Below are 24,252 nucleotides of genomic sequence, written 5' to 3' on the forward strand. Positions count from 1 at the left end.
CAGCAGGATTCGGGAAAACGCAGGAGGATTTGGGAAACCCAGCAGGATTTGGGAAGCCCAGCAGGATCCAGGGAAGCCCAGCAGGACTTGGGAAAACCCAGCAGGACTTGGGAAAACCCAGCAGGATTTGGGAAGCCCAGCAGGATTTGGGAAAACCCAGCAGGATTTGGGAAAACCCAGCAGGATCTGACGCTTTTTGCTGCTGGAGAGTTCTCCCACCTCTCCCTTCTCGTTGCGGATGAGCCGGTTGAATTCCTTGCCCTCCAGGCACAGGAAGTCCTCCCCGGGCAGCAGGATGCCACACTTGGTGGCGATGGCACGGGCAGTGTTGATGTTGTCCCCCGTCACCATCCGGACGGTGATCCCCGCGCGCTGGCACTTCAGGATGGCGTCGGGCACCTGGGGACAGGGTGCTGGGGTTGGCACTGGGCACGCCGGGAGCGAGGAGGCAGCTCCCTAAAAAGATCTGGAAAGGGCTCTGGAAGGGTGAGGAACCTCCATCTGTCACCCCAAGGGGAAGGGACCCTGCTGCCACCCCGCTGCCGCCTGCCTGAGTGCCAAGGCGCGGCCAGGCCATCCATAAAAACGGGAATTTCACCCCCCTGCCACCCCACTAATGGGTTTATCCATTAGGGAGCAGTGGGGGAAGAGAGGATATGAGTGAGGAACGAGCAAATCGAATCTGGAGCCTCCAGAGCCGCTGCAGGCGAGGGATCCGTAATGCAATTCCCAGAGCCAGATCCCTGAACATCGAATCAGGGCCACGGAGAGCAGGGGGGCGAGCTCCGAAGCGGAATCCAGAGGCAGGAATGGGGGGATTATTGCATTAGCCCAGCAGACAGCTGGGAAAAACCAGCTCCAGGAGCGCAGGGATTGCTCCTGGTTGTCTCCATCCACCTTTGGGGCAGCCTGGAGCAGCACAGACCTCCAGGCTTGGGAATTTTGGGTGGGAATACGCTGCCGTGGGGGTGTTTTGTCCAGGAATGGGAGAGAAACACCCGCAGCAGGGAGCTGGGGGCACTTCAGGGATGGGCACAGAGGAGCTGCTGGAATTCCTCCAGGGATCGTGGCCCTGAGCAGCGGGAAAAGGGCCGGGAATGGTGCGGGACAGGGTGGGATTCGGTACCTCAGGCCGCACGGGATCCTCGATCCCCACCACAGCGATGCAGGTCAGGTCGGACAGGATCTCGTTCTCGCTGTCCCAGTCGGGCTCTGCGTCCGCAGGGAAATCCCGGAATGCCAGGCAGATGGTCCTGAGCCCGTGGCAGGCCATGGGCTCGATCACCTTCTTCACCATCTCGTCCCTGTCCTTCACCTTGAACACCCGCGGCTCGCCGTTCTTGTCCAGGATCTTGGTGCACCTGAGACGGGACCGGGAGGGTGAGGCAGGGTCACGTTCCTGTCAGCCCACCTCCAAAAGGGACACAACACCCCCTTCCACAGCTCCCTCCAACCTTCCCAAATCCACCGAAAAAAACCCATGGCACATTCCTGGCACCTCATCTAGAAAATGGTAACATCCCTTTTCCACAGCTCCCTCCAGCTTCACCAAATCCACCCAAAATACGCTCGGCACGTTCCTGGCACCCCCTCTACAAAAAGGGGGTATCCCCTTTTTCACGGCTCCCTCCAGATTTCCCAAATCCACCCAAAAAACACTCGGCACATTCCTGTCAGCCCATCTCCAAAAGGGACACACACCCCCTTCCACAGCTCCCTCCAGCCTTCCCAAATCCACCCAAAAAAACCCATGGCACATTCCTGGCACCTCATCTAGAAAATGGGAATCTCCCTTTTCCACAGCTCCCTCCAACCTTCCCAAACCCACCCAGAAAACACTCGGCACATTCCTGGCACCCCCTGACAAAAAGGGGGTATCCCCTTTTTCATGGCTCCCTCCAGATTTCCCAAAACCACCCAAAAACCATTCAGCACATTCCTGTCAGTCCATCTCCAAAAGGGACACACACCCCCTTCCACAGCTCCCTCCAACCTTCCCAAACCCACCCAAAGAAACCCATGGCACATTCCTGGCACCCCCTCTACAAAAAGGGGGAACATCCCTTTTCCACTGCTCCCTCAAGCTTCACCAAACCCACCCAAAAACCACTCAGCACATTCCTGGCACCCCACCCCCAAAAAGGGCGGCATTCCCATTCCACAGTTCCTTCCAGCTTTCCCAAAAAAACCACCCAGCACATTCCTGTCACTCCACCTGGACATCCCCCTTCCACAGCCCCCTCCAGCTTCCCCAAACCCACCCAAAAACCCCTCAGCACCTCCCCACATCCACCCTTGCCCCGTGGGGCAGCCGGAGCCCGTCAATGCCGCGGGATGGGGAGCAGGAGGAGGATTTACTTGCGGAGGATGATCTCGGAGGCTCCCTTGCTGTACATGCGGAAGCCGCCGCCGCTGCTCCTCAGCACGGTGCTCATGGACTTGCGCACAGAGTTGAAGGTGTAGACCTTGTAGAGCTTCTCCTCGGGCACCTCGTTGCGCACGGCCTGGTAGTCCTGCTTGAGGTCCAGCACGAAGCCCAGCAGGGCACACTCGGTCTTGTTGCCCACCTGCCGGGGCAGCCCCCCTTCCTTCTCTGGCGGCTGGAAAAAGGACGGGAGAGCGATGCCAAACTGGGCGTGGAGCAGGACGGGCAGCAACGAGAACAACAACGAGAACAACAACGAGAACAACAACGAGAACAACGACGAGAACAACGAGAACAACGAGAACAACGAGAACAACGACAACAACAACGAGAACAACGACGAGAACGACGAGAACAACGAGAACAACAACGAGAACGACGAGAACAACGAGAACAACAACGACAACAACGAGAACAACAACGAGAACAAGAACAACGAGAACAATGACAACAACGACAACAACGAGAACAACGACAACGACAACAACGACAACAACGAGAACAACGACGACAACGAGAACAACAACGACAACGAGAACAACAACGAGAACAACAACGAGAACGAGAACAACGAGAACAACGAGAACAACGACAACGAGAACAACGAGAACAACAACAACGACAACGACAAGGACGACAATGATGACAATGACAACAATGACAACAATGACAACAACGACAACAACAACGACAATGACAATGACAACAACGACAAGGACAACAACGAGGTCGCGGTGCTGCAGCTCACCAGGATTTTGGAGGTGTAGGCAGAGTTGATGGCCACGCCGTGGACGATGAGGTCCAGGATTTTGGGCAGGATGGCCTCGGGGTCGGGGATCTGGCGGTAGTGGGTGTCCCCCACGTAGGCCTGCACCACGGTCATGCGGTTCATGGTCAGCGTGCCCGTCTTGTCCGAGCAGATGGCCGTGGCGTTGCCCATGGTCTCGCAGGCGTCCAGGTGCCTCACGAGGTTGTTGTCCTTCATCATTTTCTGCAACCACCCAGAAGGTCAGGGCCGGCAGCTCGGATTCCCTCCTCACCCCCCTCGTGCCGCGTGCAGGCCTCACCTTCACGGAGTAGGCCAGGGAGATGGTGACGGCCAGCGGGAGCCCCTCGGGCACGGCCACCACCAGCACGGTGACGCCGATGATGAAGAACTTGACGAAGTACTGGATGTAGATGGGGGTGCACTCGGCCAGCCAGGGCCGCTTCTGCACCCCGAAGGTGTCGATGACGAAGTACAGCACCAAGATGATGACGGTGATGGCCGACATGAGCAGCCCTGGCGACAAGGACGAGGTGAGGGGACACAGGGGATGGGGACAGCCCTTCCCCAGCAGCTCTGGGGTCAATGGGGATGGGGACAGCCCTTCCCCAGCAGCTCCGGGGTCAGTGGGGATGGGGACAGCCCTTCCCCAGCAGCTCTGGGGTCAATGGGGATGGGGACAGCCCTTCCCCAGCAGCTCTGGGGACACAGGGGATGGGGACAGCCCTTCCCCAGCAGCTCTGGGGTCAATGAGGATGGGGACAGCCCTTCCCCAGCAGCTCCGGGGTCACTGTCACTCACCTGCCTTCCCGATCTGCACCGCCAGGCGCGTGAGCTTCCCCTGCAGCACCGACTTCTCCTTCTTGGGCACTTTGACCTTTTTCTTCTCCTTCTCCTCGTTCTCCACCCCCTCCTGGCTCTTCAGGGGCTGGATCTCTAAGGCCACACCATCCTGAGTTTTAGCTACAGCCCGGGGTGCAAAACAAGACACCACGTGTGAATAGGAGAGAGAACCCCGGAAAAACCTGGAGGACACCACTGAGGAGGATGGTGGTGGGAGAGAGAGAGAGCGAGAGAGAGAGAGAAATCCCAGGACAAGAACCGCTCCCGACCACACACGCGTCCGAGCACATGGAAGCTCCGTGTCCCAGGGCCCTGCCACCTCTCTACGGGGTGGTTTTCTGTCATCTACCCCCTGCCCACGGATAAGGGATCCTCAGAGGTGCCACTGGCACCGGTCACACCTCTGCAAGAAACCCTCTAGGCCAGATTTTGGGGTCTCTTCCAGCCTCTAACCCTGCAGCGAGCTGGGAGCGCTTTGGGGTGACCCCAGAGATGCTCCAGTGCCCCCCAATCCCTCGATGAGCATCCCCAATTTCCCCCCGGTGCCACCCTGTGGGCAGCCCAGCAGGAACCACTCGCCAGGGAAGCGGCTGAGGCGGTGAGATGGAGGGGTGGGTTAGAAATTCGGATGGAGATTGAAGAGCAGGGAGCCAGGAATCCTTGAATCCCAGCCTGGAGCCATCCACCACGGCTTTAGGACCCGAGACAGCCCGGCTTCCCGTTCCTAAAATTGGTCTAATCCAGCTGGAAGTCCACCCTGGGGAAACCCAAGCCTGGAAGCTTTGGAGAGGGATGGGAAGCACCCCCAGAGGCTCCTCCTCAGCCGCTGGAGCTGGAGGAGCAGCGGTGGCCCCAGGGCCACCCCGGGACCTGTCCCCTCCTGGCTGCTGCTGCTCGAGGCCACCCCGGAGCAGCTCCACAGAGGAACCTCCACGGTGACAACAGACCCAACACGGACACAACAAGCACCCGGACACAGTCTGACGGCACGGAGGGAAACTCAAACTGCTGAGAGGAGAGAGAAAGAGAGAGAGAGAGAGGTGGAGAGAGAGGTGCAGGAATGGGCTTCCTCCACAGCCTGCAAAGAACAGTGTGAGAACACTGGCGAGGAGACGCTCACGGAGTCGAGGCCATGGCAGGACAGGGTGCAAGCGTCCCATGGGCCAGGCCCTGGGGGAGATTTCATCCCAGGAACGCCAGGAGGGCACCGCCAGCTCTGCCCCAAACACCAACCCTGCGCAGGGACAGCGTGGGACGGGCACCAGAGAGTTAAAGCCACCAATCCCACCCAGTTTATCCCAAGAAAGGGATGCTCCTGCCAGAAGTCCAGGCTGCTGGAAGAGCTCTGTCCTCCCTGAAAAATGGCTTTTCCCCACGCAGGGACAACGGGCAGGTTCATCCCAGCAGGCACAGCCCGTGCTGGGGTGCTGGGGACACCACGATGCCGTGCCAGGGCCACCGGCCACGGGACCGTTGCACCCTCTCCCGGAAAAACGAGGCGAGAGTCCCGCCGGAGCAGCAAAGAGCACAGACTGATGAGGAGAAGGAAGGAAGAAGGAAGAAGGAAGGAGGAATGCTCGGTAGTTAGTGTGGTGCTGGTTCAAAGGATGAGAGGCTGGCGTTACCTTTGTTGCGGTTTTCGGGGGCTCCGCTTTTTTTACCTGTTCAAAGAGAGAAAGGGTGGAGGGCTGAGCACACGGAGCCACATTCCCCGGCCGGGATGCTGGGATGCTCCGAGGGGCCGCTCCAGTGGCGTCCGTGCACGGTCACCCTCTGGACACCGCGCACAGCTCCAGACTCTGGAGCTCCCTGGCTGCCCCGGGCACCACATTCCCAAGGATTCCGACTTTCCCAAACTGAAAATCACCCCCACAACCCCAGCAGCGCCTTGAGGGTGCTGGAGGTGTCTCAGATTTTCAGGAAAAGAAACCACGGAGCAGAGCCGGACCTCCTGCAGCTCCAGGTCCCTCCCTCCCATCAGATCCGTATGGGAAGCGCAGACTTGTCCCCCACCACGGGCAGCACCGGACCCAGAGCAGGGAGGTGTGACCTCCCCCACCCAAAATCTGACAGGGTGGCACATGGGGGTGCCCAGGGTGCCACACGGGGCTGCTGCACCTCACAAGCCTCAGGTGACACGAGGTTTGTGTCACCCCACAGCTCCCATGGGGACAAACTGGTGGCACCCCCTGGCCTGCTCTGCTCCCAAATCCATTGAGCTTGAAACGTGGGAAAGCTCCAAGCACTGGGTGGCTCCCACAGCAGTGCCACTCCCAGTGCCACTCCCAGGACACCTCATCCTGCCGCCTCCACGGTGGCAGCCGAACCCGGGAGCTCCTCAGCTCCCAAATCCCGGCACTGCTGGCGCTGGAGGAGCCAGCACAGCCACACAAACACACACACACAGAGAGAGAGAGCTCGGAGCTGGCAGCCAGCACAGCCCGGGAAGCCTCTCCCCGCCTGGCATCGCCTCCCGGGAAGGGCTCCCTGGCGCGGGGATGCCGGAGCAGCGGGCGGTGCCAGCCTGATGCTGCTGCCAGCGCCCGATCCCGGTGAGGCCAAACCTGCCGAGCAGGGGAGCAGGGACACGGGGAGCTTCCCGAGCTGGGAATAAGCAGCAGGATGTGAAAGCTGAGACACGAGAGCGTTCCAGTCCCAGCACGATGGGAACAGCTCAGCCTGGCTGCTGTCCCACCCCTCCTCTGCCTCCTGCCATCCCCTCCGTTCCCCCAGGGAGCTCAGGGAATGCTCAGGAGATCCTCAGCCAAGTTCTCCGGGGTTTGGATGGGTTAAAAAACCCCCTGCGGGCACCCAGGACTCACCTTCCCACCACCACGGGGTGGGCAACGAGTGCCAAGGGGGCAGCGTCACCAGCCCCTTTTCCTGTGGGATCCTTGATCTCCCCACCCTACAGCTCCAGGATGGAGAAGAGGGAGCTGGAGCCAGGTCCCAAAAACATCTGGGAGCACGGTGGGACCGAGTGGAGGGGACAGGGAGGGGTCCCCAACCCCTCCCTGCTCCTGCCTGGGCCAGGGGAGCTGACCCCGGTGTGGGGGGAGCCTGTGGACGCTTCCCAGGAAAGGGAGGAAGGAGGGAAAGGGCAGAATCAGGGCATTTCCTTACCTTTCTTCACTTTCTTCTCTTCGTCTCCTTCTCCTGCTCCCAAGAGGGTGAAGATGATCCCGGTCTGGGAGTTGATGCCCACAGCAGTCACCACCATCCTGCCCGAGCCCTCCATCACGTGGGTACCTGGCACGGCAGGAATGTCACGGGGACACCATCCCACAGAATTCCTTAAACCCCATCCCATCCCACCCCAGGGGACACCTTCCCCTATCCCAGGCTGCTCCACGCCCCATCCAGCCTGGCCTTGGACACCTCCCTGAGACCAGGACCCCCAGCCCAGCCCAAACTCATCCCAGCCCCGCATCCATCCCAGAGCCCTCACCTGACAGCAGCATGGGGTCTTTATCCATGGATTTCTTGACATGGTCTGACTCCCCCGTCAGCGAGCTCTCGTCTATTTTCAGGTCATTGCCCTGGATCAGGATCCCGTCCGCTGGCAGGAGATCACCTGGGAGAGGAGGAAAACCAGGGATCAGCCTGGCCTGGGCTCATCCCTGCCTGCCCCATCCCATGGGAATGCTCCAAAAGGATCCAGAGCTCAGTCTCACACCAGCTCTAGAAGGAGGAGAAGCTGCAGGTGGGGTTTGTAGGAGGTGCAATAAAATGAAATCCAACGGCTCCCAAATCCTCGCTGGGGCATGGAAAGAGTCCTGGGGAGGATTTTGCTCAGTGCTTCCCCATCTGGTTTTAATGAATCCTTCCCAGAGCTCCTGATCCATCCCAAATCCACCACATCCACCTGGCCAAGGAGGGAATGAGGCCCTTGGGAAAAGGAACACAGTGGTGGATCAATCTCCTTCCTGAATGGGAGGAATATTCCCCCTGGGAGACAAGGAGCAGGGCCTGATGTATCCCAAGGGCTGCATCTCCTGGATGAGGAAATATTCCCCAAATCTCCTGGATAAGGAAATATCCACCAATATCTCCTGGATAAGGAAATATTCCCCAGCATCTCCTGGATGAGGAAATAGCCACCAACGTCTCTGAGATAATGGACTGTTCCCCAAAATCTCCTGGATGAGGAAATATTCCTCAGCATCTCCCAGATAAGGAAATATCCACCAGCATCTCCTGGATAAGGAAATATTCCCCAAAATCTCCCGGATGAGGAAATATTCCCCAAAATCTCCTGGATAAGGAAATAGCCACCAACATCTCCGGGATAATGGAATATTCCCCAGAACCTCCTGGATGAGGAAATGTTCCCCAAAATCTCCTCGATAAGGAAATATCCACCAGCATCTCCTGGATAAGGAAATATTCCCCAAAACCTCCTGGATGAGGAAATATTCCTCAGCATCTCCCAGATAAGGAAATATCCACCAGCATCTCCTGGATAAGGAAATAGCCACCAACATGTCCTGGATAAGGAAATATTCCCCAAAATCTCCTGGATGAGGAAATATTCCCCAAAATCTCCTGGATAACAAAATATCCACCATTATCTCCTGGATGAGGAAATATTCCCCAAAACCTCCTGCATAAGGAACTATTCCTCAACAGGCACAAGGCTGGGAAAACGAACCAATTCCCATCCAGCAGCTCCTTAAAGCTGCCAGCCCAACTCCAGGGACAAAAAAGGAGGCGAGCGGAGCTCTGTCACTCCAGGGGGGAGCACTTCCATGGAGAAAGCGGAGGAATGAACGCTTCTCCTCAAGGAAAAAGGGCTGGAGAAGCAGGGAGGAGGATCCCACGGGGAAGCACAGAGCCCTACCCCCACCCCACTCACCGTACTTGATCTGGGCGATGTCCCCCACCACGATCTCGGCCACGGGGATCTGGATCACCTGGCCCTTGCGGATCACCGTGAACTTCTGCTCCTGCTCGATGCGGCTCTGGAGGCCCCGGAACTGCTTCTCCTTGCTCCAGTCGTTGAAGGCCGTCACCAGCACCACGATGATGACGGAGAACAGGATGGCAGCGCCCTCGATCCAGCCCGCCTGCGCCTCGCCCTCGTCCTCCACGCCGCCCGAGGACTGCCCGCACACTGCCCCGAGAGAGAATTCCCCTTTGGATAACCCCACACACTGCCCCGAGAGAGAATTCCCGCTGGGATAACCCCACACACTTCCCCGAGAGAGAATTCCCGCTGGGATAACCCCACATACTGCCCGGAGAGAGAATTCCCCTTTGGATAACCCCACACGGTGCCCAGAGAGAGAATTCCCGCTGGGATAACCCCACACACTGCCCGGAGAGGGAATTCCCCTTTGGATAATGGGGTGAAAGCACCCATCCCAAATCCCTGCTCCCACAGGGAGTGGGACAGATCCCTGAATCCCCATCCCAAATCCCTGCTCCCACAGGGAGCGGGACAGATCCCTGAATCCCCATCCCAAATCCCTGCTCCCACAGGGAATGGGGCCAGTCCCTGAATCCCCATCCCAAATCCCTGCTCCCCCAGGAGTCCCCCGGCCCGGGGCACTCACGCTCGTTGTCCCCTCCTGGGGGGTGGTAGAAGGAGAGCCCCAGGGAGATGATGGCTGCGATCTCCAGGATGATCAGGGTCACGTCCTGCAGGGCCTCCCACACCAGCTGCAGGAACGTCTTGGCCTTTTTGGGGGGGATGAAGTTCTGGCCGAACACCTGACGCCGCTTCTCCAGGTCTGTGGGGTTCCCGGACAGGCCTGGGAGGGTGGGGAAAACAGGGATGAGGGTAAATCCCATTGCTGTCCCTATGGGATTTGTAGGGAAAACAGGGATGAGGGTAAATCCCATTGCTGTCCCTATGGGATTTGTGTAGAAAATATAAATGAAATTAATTAGAATGAACTGAGTAATGAAATAAAATAGAAATCAGTTCAAAAGAAGTGAATGAATAAAATAGGAATCAGTAAAATACAAAGAAAGAAAGAAATAAAATACAAAGAAATAAAGTACAAAGAAATAAAATACAAAGAACTAAGATACAAATAAATAAATAAAATACAAAGAAATACAACTAAATATAATCTAAATAAATAAAATACAAATAAATAGATAAATAAAATACAAAGAAATAAAATACAAGTAAATATAACTAAATATAATCTAAATAAATAAAATACAAATAAATAAATAAATAAAATACAAAGAAATAAAATACAAAGAAACATAACTAAATATAATCTAAATAAATAAAATACAAAGAAATAAATAAATAAAACACAAATAAGTAAAATACAACTAAATATAACTAAATGTAATCTAAATAAATAAAATACAAAGAAATATAACAAAATATAAATAGATAAAATACAAATAAATAAATTAAATACTAATAAATAGAACTAAATATAAAGATAAAATAGAGAAAAATAAATAAAATACTAATAAATTAAATAGAAACAAATAAATCATAAATAAAAGATAAATAAATAAAATAAAAATAACTAAAAAGAAAGAAAGAAAATTTAAACAAATTTTAAAATCAATAAAATATAAATGAAAAATAAATAAGTCAGTAAAATATAAAGAGATAACTAAAAAATAAAAATAAATAAATTAAATAAAATTAATAAATACATAAAATTTTTAAAAAACTTTTTTAAAGGGTTTTTTTGTCTTTGGGAATTGAAGTTTCTCTTCAAAAGCCTCCGTTCACCAAGGTTGGGTGAGGCCTGAAAAGCTGAACATCCCCAGCCAGAAGATACAGAGCAGGTAAATATTAATTAAATCACTATTATAAATGACTAGGTATCATAGAAATAAATATTATAAATAAATATGTATCATGTGAATGAATATTTACCATATAAATATTACAATTACGTCTAAATTGAGAAATTAAACATTTATGACTTTAGACATTAAACACATATCATATAAATACATATTATAAATAAATATGGATAAATAAATAAATATAAATAAATATGGATCATATCAATACATATTATAAATAAATAAGGATCATATCAATACATATTATAAATAAATATGGATCATATAAATAAATATTATAAATAAATAGGGATCATATAAATACATATTACAAATAAATATGGATCATATAAATAAATATTATAAATAAATATGGATCATATAAATACATATTACAAGTAAATAAGGATCATATCAATGATATAAATAAATAAGGATCATATCAATACATATTATAAATAAATAAGGATCATATAAATACATACTATAAATAAACATACATCAAGTTACAAAAATAAATATTTATAAATTCAGAAATGAAATATTTATAAATTCAGAAATTAATTAAATATCACCCCCCCGGCGTAACCAGAGACACCCAGAGTGCGAAAAGATCAATAAGAGAAACCACAGAGGACCAGATCAGCCTGGAAAGGATCAATAACCAATAGGAGATCGAACACCGGGAATTGCATCACTCAGAACCAAGGAACAAGAATCTCTCCGGGGTTGATTTTTTATGGATAAATACACGAAAAACCTGGGAAAGAAGCGGGTGCGACGGAACGAAATCATTCCTACAGCTCATCCCAGGCTAAAAGAACTCCGAAACCCTGCCCCGGGCCAGGGGACACCCGGCTGCAGCCTGGCGAGTGCCAGCCACTGCCAGCTGGCACCGCCGGCCTTATTTACATCAAAAGAGCCGTAAATCTGGGCAAATCTGGGCAAATCTGGGCAAATCTGGACAAATCTGGCAGCGGCAGCGCCCGCGGCCACCTGAGCCCTGTCCCCTGCCATCCCCGGAGAGCTGCGAGCCCCCGGATCCAAGGTGGATCCTGCCGGAGATGGAAGAGGATTGGGGCTGGTCCTGCTGCGAGGAAAGGGTGGGAGAGGGGGAAGGAGCCGGACACGGCGTGGGAAGCGAGGGTGGGGGGAAATGGGAGAAAACGGGGAATAAAAGGGAGCCTGAGCCCCTGGGTGACAAGGTGACACGGCCACCCCATTAAAGCCATAAATGCTGAGGGGGTCCCCGGAGGGAGCAGCCCTCCCTGCCCAGCACCGCCTTAAGGGAGCCCCCCCCAATCCTTTTCCACCTTAAAATGCCGCCGCCAGATCCCGGGATGCTCCGGGAATGGCCCTCGATACATCCCGGTGGTGCCTGGAGCAGCCTGGCAGCGATGGGGGACCCGGGCCTGGCACTCAGGGGACAGCTCCGTGTCACTCCCGGGGACACCTCGGTGCCCACCCCGTGTCACTCCCGGGGACACCTCCCTGCCCACCCCGTGTCATTCCAGGGGACACCTCCCTGCCCACCCCGTGTCACTCCAGGGGACACCTCGGTGCCAGCCCCACGTCACTCCCGGGGACACCTCCCTGCCCACCCCGTGTCATTCCAGGGGACACCTCGGTGCCAGCCCCACGTCACTCCAGGGGACACCTCCGTGCCCACCCCGTGTCACTCCAGGGGACACCTCGGTGCCCACCCCGTGTCACTCCAGGGGACACCTCGGTGCCCGCCCCGTGTCACTCCGAGCAGGAGGAAGCAGCGGGATCGATCCCATTCCCAGCCCGCTCCCGCTGTGACTCCACCCCAGCTGCAGGGAGGGGACAGCTGGCAGCTGGCGGAGCAGCCGGGCTGTCCCCACCCAGCCCTGAGAGGAGGCTGAGCAGGATCCTGGGATGTCCCGGCCTCGATTCCCAGCCAGCGGATGGAAAATGCGGCTCACGGCCACGGGCTGCGTCCGCGGAGCCGTGGGACACACGTGGGCACACACGGGGAGGGACACGGGATGATCCCACGGGACACGGGATGATCCCACAGGACACGGGAGGCACGGATCCCAAAGCACATCCCACCCATGGGAACGATCCCAGGGCTGCCCCCACCCTCCCCGGGGGAATTGGAGGGGGGGGTTCCGTGGCTCTGTGCTGGCACAGGGAGGGTGACAAAGAGCACGAGCCACCCAAACCAGGCTCTGGGGGGCCGGTTAGAGGGTGACAAAGAGCAGCAGCCCCGGGCAGGTGCCACCCATGGGTGCCACTGCAGGGTCTGGGGGTCAGGATCAGCGGGGAGGATGGGGTAGAATTTTTGGGTGGAGGCCACACGGGACAGCAGGGAACTGTCACCAGTCCCCGAGCAGCCTGGGGACAGCGGCTGTGGGGTGGCACGAAGAGCTCTCCCCCATCCCCAGCAGGATCCCGAGCCCGGATTGGGACGGAGGCGGAGGCGGCAGCCCCGGGTGAGTCAGGGCACCCAGGGGACACCGGTGACTCAGCGGAGCCACCGCCCCGCTCTGCTCCGGGCGAGGGCCAAGGAGGTGCTGGGGGTCACCCCACGCCACCCCAAAGCCACTTTGGGAGCAGTCCCGAGGGGTTTTGGGTCCGCTGGCACCTCCTGGGGCAGAGCTGGCGCTGCCGGTCCCAGCGGACCCCAAACTGGTACTGGGGATCCCTCACTCGTGGCTGGGAGCCCCAACGGCCACCCAAGGCAGACTCTGGGGACCGTGGCGAGTGTTTGCCCACGAGAACAGTGCCAGGCTGGAGAGGGGACAGCCAGTGCCACATCACAGAGTGGCACCAAGGGTCAGGAGCCACCCGGATCCAGGTGGGACCAAACCACTCCAGGATGGATCCTACAGCAGGACACCCCGGGTGACACGCGGGAGGACGAGGCCCCGTGCCACCCCAGCGGGGTGATCAGCAGAGGCACAACGAGAACGGGGCCGGGGCAAACATCCGGGAGCAGGGACACAGAGCTGGCATGTGCACCCCCTCTCAGCGGGATCAGACCGAGGTGCCGCCGGCTGCCGTGGGATTTCGCTCTTCCCAAAAATCCCAGCTTGGAGGAAAGAACCTTTCTTTGCTCTCTGGGCTCAACGGGATGGGATTTGGGACAGGCAGCTCAGCTCCATGGGAGGGATGTGCCAGGGGCATGAAATCCCATTGGGATGGGGCTGAACCCTTCACCTCCCCTGAAAGAGCCTTTTGGGTTCTCCTCCCGCCTCTCCTCCCACCCCAAAGGAGCGTGGTCCCGCTTTGGCAGGCCCGAGCACATTGTTTTGTGACCTGGGCTTTGCATTTCCACTGGGATTTCCCCCCTTCTCTAACGACATCCCGATATTGTCTCTCCTTCCCGGTCCCACTCGCAGCTGGAAAGCTGCAAATCCCCACCTTGCAGCACTAAAAATATCCCACAGATTGTCCCAGGCCAGGCACAGCCACGTCCCCCATCCCACAGCCCCGGGAAAACCCTCGGAGCTGGAATCAAGGCGTCTCTGCCCCCTGCACCCCCTCAGTGCCAGGGATGGCTCCATCCCCCCAGTGCCGCCAGCCTCGCTGATAAGGGGACCCCAAAAGCCAGCCCAGCCCGTGAGGGAGGAGGTGACATCCTGAGATCCTCCCAGAGGTGACCCCAGACATCCCTGCCACCACTCTGCGCTGCTCTTCCCAGGTTTTCCTTGGAGAATCCTCAGGTCAGGAGGGACCTGGGTCCATCTCCCCATCCCTGGGTGCACGCCCCAGCCCCTTTGGGGACCTGCTGCCCTCATCCCTCGCCCACAGTGCCACCAACAGCTGCAGGTGGCAACCCGGGCACGTCCCTAGCGCCCTCCAACCTTTACACCCTCCCTTCCCACCCCGTAGCTCCGTAAATGATTAAACAGGGAACAGCTGCAGCGGCAGCTGGGCCGTGGGGTGAGCCCTTCGCACCCCCCCTACAACCCCTGAGCTCCTCACTCCATCCCACACCCCACATCCTTCATCCCACATCCCTCATCCCACATCCCACCTGCGCTCCAGCCTCCCAGGGATCCGGGTTACACCTCAGGGAGCCCCCTGGGAAGATGGGGAAGGCCCTGGGAAGGCTCCTCTCTTCCTTTTTCCTCCTTTTCCACCCTAAATGACCGTTTTATAATGCACAGGGAGCCACCTCCATGATGGACACGGGGCGTGATGGGACCAACCGAGCCCCGCCACTGGAGCCACCACCTTCGGGTGCCACCTTCACATGGCTCCATCCCGAAAGTGACAATCCCTGACCACGGGACAGCCACTGGAACCACCACCTTTGGGTGCCACTTTCACATGGCTCCATCCCGAAAGTGACAATCCCTGACCACAGGATGGCCACTGGAGCCACCACCTTTGGGTGCCACTTTCACATGGCTCCATCCCAAAAGTGACAATCCCTGACCACGGGACAGCCACTGGAACCACCACCTTTGGGTGCCACTTTCACATGGCTCCATCCCAAAAGTGACAATCCCTGACCACGGGACAGCCACTGGAACCACCACCTTTGGGTGCCACCTTCACATGGCTCCATCTCAAAAGTGACAATCCCTGACCACAGGATGGCCACTGGAGCCACCACCCTTGAGTGTCACCTTCGCGTGGCTCCATCCCAAAAGTGACAATCCCCGACAACGGGATGGCCACTGGAGCCACCACCCTCAGGCATCACCTTCACACGGCTCCATCCCAGAGGTGACAACCCCAGACCTCGGGAGCCACCACCCTTGGACATCACCTCCATGAGGCTCCATCCCGGAGGTGACAACCCCAGAGGTGACAACCCCAGACCGCGGCAGTGCCACTCACCTTCAACCGGTGACGTCTTCAACCTCTTGCAGACGTTCTGGACGCCGCCATAGGAGTCGTTGAGCCGGGCCACGGCCTCGGCGCTCCTCAGCTCCATGAAGTTCCTGAGCTCCACCATGGAGCACCCAAAGTCCCCCTCATGGTTGCCCTCGGCCACCGAGTTCCCGGGGTGGTGGTCGGCCACGTTGTTCGTCATCTTGTCACGGTGACGGTGCCACCGGCGCGGCGCTCCTGCGGCGGCCTCGCTCGCGGCTCCGGCGGCTCCGGCGCCTCGGGGTGGGGGATGCGGCCCCTTCCCTGGGGGCTTCCCGGCGGGAACGGGTGGCTCTATCCGAGCCCAAGTTGTCGGGATGAAGGTGTAAACAGGATGTGCATGTTACCGCGGAGGCGACCTTAGCAACGCCCGGCGTGCAGCTCCTGCAGCGGGAGGAGGAGGAGGAGGAGGAGGAGGAGGTGGAGAAAGGCTCCCTGGATACCACAGCAACTGGAGCTGCGAAAACAACCACGGGAAACAAAAATATCGCCGTTAGGAAGGCTTGGGAACGAGGGAGGCGCCCCATGAGGTGGGAAAGGGGAGTGGTGCTAGCCCAAGAGGGGGATTTTTAGGGAGAACGTGGTGTCAGCGTGGTTTGGGCAAAAATCCTGGGTGAGAACTGGAGCTGGGAGTGTGGAGCAGCGAAAAGCGGCAGGGCCGGGGCCGGGCAGGAAAGGAGCCCAGGTGGTTCTTCACTTTGAGCCCAGACAAAACCCTCCCGTTGATTTTGGGTTAAAAATACCCCTCGGCAGTGGGAAACAGCTGCTTCCTGCCCTGGGCAGGGCGCCGGGGCTGGAGCATCACTCCCGGCGCTGCCGGCAGGTAGGGAACGATCCCAATATCCCGATATCCCCATATCCATGGGAAAGGGGCTGCAGCACCCAGCGGGCTCTACATCAGCCACAGGAACCACTGAAGAGAAGAGGCAAGTGGCAGAGAAGCCACCAAAACCTGGGAAAATCTCGGAAATCGAGGCTTTTCCGTTCCGAGGTGGCTCCTCGAGGGCAGCCAGTGGCTCTCGGCCGCGCGTCTCAGCGTCCCACAGTGCTGCCACCTCCAGGTCCCAACCCCCCAGCGAGGACAGGAGAGCCCCAAAAACGCTTCAAGCGAGCCAGGCAGGGACCAGGAGCATCCCACAGCTCCCCCATTCCTCAGGGATTTGGGGGCTGGGATTCCCTGCTGGCATTCCAGGCGGGTTGTAAGGACAAATAGGGACATGGAGGGAACAGCACAGGCCAGAGGGAAAAAGGGCTTTTTGTCAGCCAGGGTTAGCTCTGTTCCCAAGCTCCAGGGAAGCTCCCGGCACTCCAGAGGCAAAAAGGCTGCGAGGGGAGGCTCTCACGGAGAGAAAATAAAATCTTTCCTAGGGCAAAATAAATAAAGAACAGAAAGGGGAACGGCCACTCCGGTGGCAGAGCGAGCTGGGAAGGGACAGGAACGACAGGAGGGAGGAGGGAGAATGCCCACTACTGATCCCAGGAGCTCACGGGGTACATCAGCCCTCAAAATTCCAACAGAAAGGCACCAAATCATCACAGAGCTGTCCCAAACCACCCCAATTCCAGCCCCAGCCACAGGGACTTTTCAATCTCTCAGGCAGCACAACCCCAAAAAACCAAACCCCTCCCTGCCTGGCCCTCAGGAGCAGCTCCTTATCCCGGCAGCAGCACCCCTGGGGCAGCTCCTGGCATTATCAGGACACCACAGGCACCAACAGAACCTCAGGGACAGCAGGGACGCTGTCAGAACGTCCCCAGCTCGGGAGGGACCTGTCCCCCAGCTGCAGGGATGGGCGGGGGGACAGGGAGAACGGGGACGGAGGACACAGGGAAGTGGCACACAGAGATGGGGGAAATGGGGATGGGAGCACAGGGATGGGGACACCGCAGCTCCCGGGACACCCGAGCCCCATCCAGCAGGGATCACCAGTTCCTGCATCCCTGCCCATTCCCAGCCCCGTTATCCCACGGCTCCTGGTGGAGCTGAGCTCATCCATCCCTTCGAGGCACACAGCTCCCGGCAGCGGGAAGCAGGAGGTGGCAGGCCCAATTAAGCAGGCTCCTGCTGATTAAGAGAAAAAGCGATAATTCCCCCACCCCACCACACTCATTTCCTCCTCTTTCATAGCAACCGGCGCTGTCTGAGGAGAGCTCAGAGGTTAAGAGGGAGACAGTTAATTAACACTGGAACGGCCTAGCCCTTAATTACCCCTGATGGAGCTCAGGGGGGCAGCGATCAGCTCCATCCCTGTGTCCCACCGCGGGATTCCAGCCTGGGACTCGCTCTGCCCTCGGGGGTAAAGGAGGGACCCGGCACCGGCACCATCCCTGTGTCCCACCGTGTGATCCCAACCTGCCACCGAGGTGTGGGACGGCTCCTGTCTGCCCTGAGCATCCTCCCCCAGCCCTTTTGGGATCACGGCCCCACTCCCGGCCCTTCCCGGCCCCATCCCACAAGCCCAGCACGGGCTCCGTGGCCAAACTGGGAAGGATCCACCCGGACCAGAGCCTCACTCTAAGGAGCTCCCAGTGACTCCAGCAGGTTCTGAATTCACTCCAGGAATTCATTCCCAGAGCCCTCAGACCCTGGAGAGGAACAAGTGCTGCCCTTAGGAAGAAAACATCCCAGGTGGGAGAGGAGTGGGATCCCGAGTTCCCCTGCGGCAGCAGCTGTGTCACCTCCCAAATGCCACCCCCGAGCTGGACAAGGAGTTTGGGATGAGGCCCCGGAGCCTCCCGGGGTGTGAGGGGAGGAAGGAGCAGCGCAGGCTCCAGGCAGGAGCAGCGGCTGGCGAGGAGCAGCGGAGCCGCCTCGGTGCTGCAGCCGAACCTGCCCGGAATAATAAACGGCTGCACGGCACCTCCGTCCTGCCAGGGACAGTGCCCACAGCCAGGCCACCACCTGAGGGTCCTCTGTCCTGCCAGGGACAGTGCCCACAGCCAGGCCACCACCTGAGCGTCCTCTGTCCTGCCAGGGACAGTGCCCACGGCCAGGCCACCACCCGACACCTCTGTCCTGCCAGGGACAGTGCCCACGGCCAGGCCACCACCTGAGCGTGCTCCGTGCCCACCCCAGCCCCAGGCACGAGGAAAGGACCTGCTGGATTTAACCTCGGGGACAGGAACACGCTCAAAAAGCGACGAGGAGAAAACAATCAGCTGGAGATGCCACAAGTGGCCCCTTCAGCCACGCCACAGGTGGCCCTGCTGCCATGCTGGTGGCACCACAGATGGCACCCGGAGCCTGGCAGCAGCCGTGGCTGAGTCCCTGGGCAAGGACAAAGATCGTCCTGGCTCAGGACATCGGATCAGATCCTGACAGACAGACAGGAGCACTGCTCCGTCCTCCCACGGATGATCAGAGATGGAGCAATCCCTGCCCAAGCTCAGGGATGAAATCCTGAAATCCCTGTTTCCCACTGATCCATGAAGGAGGCTGAAATCCGTGCTCCTCCAGCTGGGATATCTCCCACCAGCCAGCGCAGACAGCACCGTGCCGAGAAAAAGCATCACCAGCCACCACATTCCCTGCCCAGGGCCACAAATCCCAGCTTGGATCAGGTTGGATTGAGGTGGAATCGCCTCTCCCAAGCCCTTGGATCCCAGCCCCACACAGCAGCGCCCAGCGGGGTCCATCTCCTCTCCCACCTTGGGAATGGGGTGTTGGGAACGCTGGGCTGCTGGAGGTTGCCATGGCAAACTCAATGTAAAGCTCTCAGGATTGCTGTTTACGTTGCCAAGTGGGGAGGGAGGGGGAAAAAACCCCAACAATTAAAAAAAGAAAAAAATAAAATTCAAACCAACTCCCTCAAAATTACCCTTCCTCGGCTCGGGTTTGAGGTTTTTCTCGTTGGGAATCCGAAGCTGAGTCTGCAGTGGGATGAGGGAGGCTGCAGGGACAGATCTCCAGACGGACACACAGACTCCAAGAGCCAAAGTAGCCAATTAAAGCAGGAAAAACGGGCCTGGGGCACCTTTCCCTGCCCTGCCGGCTGGGAATCGTCCCTGGAGAGGCCGCAGCGCTCTCCCTGCCCACCCCACGGACCCCGCCGGGCTGCTGGGAGCCTGCACCCACGTGGGAGCGGTGCCGGGAGGGGAGAGGGAGAGGAAAATCCCCTGGAATGGCTGAATCCAGGGAGGAAATCACCGGGAGAGCCACATCGGGTGCTGCCGCCAGCGGGGGAGGGGCTCGGGGAGGGGCCCAGACCCCCTTGGAACCCCTCGGAGAGGGAGGAGACACCTTCCCAGTGGGGAATGTGGGACCAGGGGGGCTGCTGTGCTGGGAGCTGGGCACAACTCTGGTGCCCCATTCCAACAGGTGACAGCCTTGGGGACAGGCAGGGCACGGAGAGCCACGGGGGAGGGGGCACAGGGAGGGCAGCGACCCCCACGCCGGCCCCAGCGGGTCCGAGCCGGGTCCGTGCCCCACGCCGGACACGGACACCCGGCCACGTGGAGCACGCGGCGCCCGGCCCGCGCTGACAGCGGCTCTTGGGGGATTTTATGGGGCTTTTATAGGGGATTTTATGGGGTCCCCAACCCCCCCCCAACCCCGCACCGCGGGCAGCGGGGCGGCCCCAGCACCCCGAAGCCCGGCCGGGGGCCCCTCCCCTGCACACTCACCAAATCGCAATGTGCAGATGGCTCCCGCTCCCGCTCCTGCCTGTTCCCAGCAACACCCCTGGCAGGGGAAGCCTTCCCTGCTTAACCCCTCCGGCGCCGGGCGCCCCGCGAGGCCACCCGCAGGCGACACGTCGGGGGTGTCACCTCCTGCGGCGGCCAGGAGACAAGGCAGTGGCTCAGGGTGACAAACCTCATGCTCGGAGCTGGCTCTGAGGGTCAGGGGACATCCCGGCGAGGGTTGTCACCCTGGGGATGAAGAGCTTCTCCCGCGGCAGCCACCAAGGGAGGAGGGGCAGGGTGGCGGAGGTGGGAAGGGCAGCGAAGGTCACGGTGCCAGAGCCTCCATCCCGCGGTGCCACGGAGAGGCAGAGGGGACAAGGCGAGGCTGCGACAGCCCGGACAGAGCCCTCCGGCCACTCACGGACCCTGCGCCAGCATCCGTCCAGCTCAGCAGGATCTGTCCCCTTCACCCCCGGTCACGCTGGCGTCCCCTCGCCCCGCTCCTTGCCCCGGGTGGCGAAAGCAGAAGCGGTGGCCGCCCGGGGCTCCCGGGGACAGGCACCTGTGGCACCCGCGGCACTCCGGGTGCCTCCTCCCACCGCAGCATCCGCTTCCTCCGGCGAGCGCGCCAGGGGAGGGGACAGCGACATTTCCCTGCCCGGAGGGGCTCCCCCCGCACCCGGCAGCGCCGAACGGCCCCGGTGCCACCCCCGCCACACCTGGGGACACTCCAGAGCCAAACCCCGGCACGGGGGGGGGAAGCCAGTGACGGCCAGACCCCCTCGTTCCCTCGCGGTGCAGAGGGGGAAGGAGCTCCCAGCCTGAATCCTGTACGAGTCGGGGGAATAAACGCGTCCCCCCCGCGGGCATCGCAGCTGGAAAAGGATCGGGAAAACGCCCAGGAAGCGCTGGGGCCTCGCGGAGCGCGGCAGCAGCAGCGCTGTGCCAGGGAAACCGAGTCACTGACCGAGTCACCAGCCGAGTGACAAAGCCAGTGACAAAGCCAGTGACAAACCAGTCACGGAGCAGGGGCTGAGCCCAGGGCGCGGGGCCGGTGCTGCGGCCCAGGAATGACACCTCCAGCGGGAATTCGCTGTTGGGATCGGGATCAGGCGCTCGGGGCTGCTCCTCGCCAGCCCCCGCAGCAGCACCGCGGGCACGGCAGGGCAGGGAGGGCAGGGAAGGGCAGGGCAGGGCAGGCTCCCCTCGTCCCGCAGCCCCGCGGGTCCCGGCGAGTGACAATTCCCAACTCCCACGAGTGACAATTCCCAACTCCCACGCGGGGCCGGCTCCTCCGCACCTCCCCGTCCGCACCGCGGGGCTGGGGACGAGTGAGGGGACACGCCACGAGCCACCGCATCCCCAGGCTCAGCGTGCCACCCGCTGTCACCAAGGAGCCGCTGGTGTCACCAGCACCCCGCTCCTGGCGGCGCAGGAATCGCGGCGGTGCCCACGGGTGGCACAGTCCCATAGTATTCGCTCCCACGCGGCCGTGCCAGGCGCACAATTCCCGGTGCCAGCCACGTGCAGGCCACAAGGCTGGGGGCCTGTCCCCAAACCGGCTGTCACCCCCTTGGCCGCGGACCCTCGTCCCCACGCAGGTGACACCACGGGTGGGGAAGCCACCAGAGCATTGTCCCACCCCTGGCTGTGTCACACCATCCTCCTCCTCCTCCTCTCCTTCCTCCTGCCAGGCGGTGGGAACGAGAGGAGCGATGGCAGCAGGGCCAAGGTCACGGGGAAGGCACAAGGAAAAAGCAGGAAGAGGTGACATTCCCCCCAAATGCCACCGGCCACTCCGAGGGGCACTCACGCGGCCACCACCACCCCGCTCATTCCAGCTGCCCTGGCTCCCATTTTGCTCCTGTTTTGCCTCCTGCTAATTGACGTTGGAAAGCTGCTGGGTTTTGGCGTGCCCAAGGCAGCAATTAACTCCTGCGAAGGGCAGGGAAGAGGCTGGAGGCGGAACGCCAGGCACGGCCTTCGCGTGGATGCGGCGCTCCAGGACGCGGCTCCCCAAATCCTGCAGTCCTCAGCCCCAAAATCTGCATCCCTGAGCCCCTAAACCCACAGCCCCGAGCCTGCTGCCACCAGGGGCTGTGCCAGCCCCAGCTCCTGCTGCCCAGGCCTCCAAAAGCGTCGCATCCACGTGCCAAAGCCACCGGCGCAGCTGCCGGAGCCGCGGTGCCGGGGGCTCAGGAATCTGCCCTCGCCCCCGGCTGGGGCTTCCCCGCGCCTCAGGGTGCAGCGGCCCAGGAATTTCGGGGGGGTGGAAGCAAAGGAAAAGCAGGGAGCTCCAGGCGAGCTGTCAGGGGGAATGTTTCCATCTAAGGCCTTGGTATTTCTCTGGCGGCGCCTGCACTAAATCAGCGCAGCTCCTCTCATTATTCTTTTGTGCTTTACGAGGTATGCAGGAGGACAGGGAGCAATCCCAGTCTCTCCTGCAGCGCCAAACACCTGCAGGCCTCACCCTCTGCAGGGGCACAGCATCCCCCGGGCATCCCCTCTGTCCCCTCCGCCAGGTACCTGTCCCTGCTGAGGTGACACGTGGCAGAGCCTTGGTGCTGCCAGGCTGGCATGGTTGTCCTGGATCCCGGCACGAGGCTTTGTTCACTCCTTCTCCATCCCATTCAGAACCAGGAAATGGGTTCTTCCCAGCCTGGCAGCACCAGGAACCCACCAAACCCAAATCTGAGTGATTTGGCACCAGCTGGCACACAGTGGGTGACCCTTTACTCCTCTCTTCCCTTTCCTCTGGTTAAATCTGCTCCAGGGAGGTGTCCAGGGCAGCAGCTCCCACCCCGCTGCCCCCACGACCTCTTCTCCCACCTCCAGACCCATCCTGGGCTTGGCTTAGTGCTGATTTACAGCCACGGGCGACTCCAAAGCAGAGCTCTGGGATTTGGGCAGCTTGGAACTGCAGAGCGGGACTGGAGGATAAAAACAGGGCAGCAAAGCAGCCCCTGGGGCTGATCCGGCAGCACCACCAGGATGGACACGGAGCTGTGGCCACATCCCAGCCCTGTCCGAGCAACCTGGATCCTCCCAGCTCCCGGCACACCTGGACAGGAGGGAGGTGACACCAGGAATCCCGGCAGGACGGGCAGCTGGGGGTCCCATTCCCAGGGAGATGCTGCATCCCCCAGCTCTTGGATGCGCTACCAGGAGGCCCCTGAGGAGCAGGAGAGCCCGGAGCACGGCTGGGAGCAGTGTCCGTGCTGGCCAGGCCGGAGGAGAGGCCACGGGGCCGGGATCCAAGCCCAGGATGGTGCCAAGGGCAGGATGGGAAGAGCCCGGAGCTCTGCCAGGAGGGACGGGCGCTCTCTGCCCCACAGAGCCCCGGAGCTGTTCCCGGGCACGGCCAGCGGGATCCGCTGGGATTTTGGCTGGAGCTCGGGCAGAGCCTGGCCCAGCCCTTGCTGCCAGCCCAGGGCAGGGATGCTCCAGCCATTCCCAGCTCTCCCGTGGGATGGGGCAGCTCAGGAGCAGTGGGATGAGCACAGCTCATCTGAGCTCAGCCCCATCCCTCTCCCACCCCACCAATCCCCACTCCCGCTTTCCCACATCCCGTTCAGAAAGCGCAGGAATTTTAAGCTGGGCTTAAATAAAGTCAAACCCAGCGGGCCAGGCCCAACGCAGAGCAGAGGGGAGTCTGAGAGGCAAAACAACGCTCTGGGGGACGGGAGAGCCACCAGGCAGGACACGCGGACACGGGCACGGTATTTTTAGCAGGATTACACAGGGACAGGGGATTCCTACCCCAAAGATCCCTGGGGGCTGAAAATAGGTCTCGTCACTTCCTCCAGCAGCAGCCAGGAGAAGCATCGGCTGCTTGGGGAAGGCAGGAAGAGAAGAGGGGCAGCCCATGGGTTTCGGGGTGCCCGGGACACCCCGGGACAGCGGGGAGCACCTGGTGGCTCACCTTGTCACCGGAGCACCGCCGGGAGCCGCTTCCTCTTCCCTATTCCGTGAAGAA

At 58.9% G+C, this 24,252-nt stretch overlaps 1 protein-coding gene across 7 annotated transcripts in view; it reads right to left on the bottom strand.

Moving 5' to 3' along the window:
- The window catches only part of ATP2B4 (ATPase plasma membrane Ca2+ transporting 4), a 52,166-nt gene that overhangs the window by 15,767 nt on the left and 12,147 nt on the right, over positions 1–24,252 (bottom strand). For 4 of the 7 annotated variants that reach the window (XM_039565102.1, XM_039565097.1, XM_039565103.1 and 1 more), the window contains exons 2-13: positions 15,621–16,110; positions 9,590–9,787; positions 8,890–9,147; positions 7,483–7,608; positions 7,158–7,283; positions 5,660–5,695; positions 3,993–4,154; positions 3,493–3,707; positions 3,174–3,416; positions 2,359–2,600; positions 1,127–1,361; positions 220–399 (exon numbers count right to left, since the gene is read on the bottom strand). In XM_039565102.1, coding sequence (XP_039421036.1) covers positions 220–399; positions 1,127–1,361; positions 2,359–2,600; positions 3,174–3,416; positions 3,493–3,707; positions 3,993–4,154; positions 5,660–5,695; positions 7,158–7,283; positions 7,483–7,608; positions 8,890–9,147; positions 9,590–9,787; positions 15,621–15,816 — 2,217 coding nt within the window. In that variant the 5' untranslated portion in view covers positions 15,817–16,110. Of the gene's footprint in view, positions 1–219; positions 400–1,126; positions 1,362–2,358; positions 2,601–3,173; positions 3,417–3,492; positions 3,708–3,992; positions 4,155–5,659; positions 5,696–7,157; positions 7,284–7,482; positions 7,609–8,889; positions 9,148–9,589; positions 9,788–15,620; positions 16,111–20,276; positions 20,301–20,466; positions 20,696–24,198; positions 24,223–24,252 lie in introns of those variants that run through there. The other 3 variants (XM_039565101.1, XM_039565099.1, XM_039565100.1) reach the window with 3 other exon arrangements.

The sequence above is a fragment of the Corvus cornix genome, chromosome 26 (genome assembly GCF_000738735.6).
Source record: "Corvus cornix cornix isolate S_Up_H32 chromosome 26, ASM73873v5, whole genome shotgun sequence".
In the NCBI taxonomy this organism is placed as follows: Eukaryota; Metazoa; Chordata; class Aves; order Passeriformes; family Corvidae; genus Corvus; species Corvus cornix.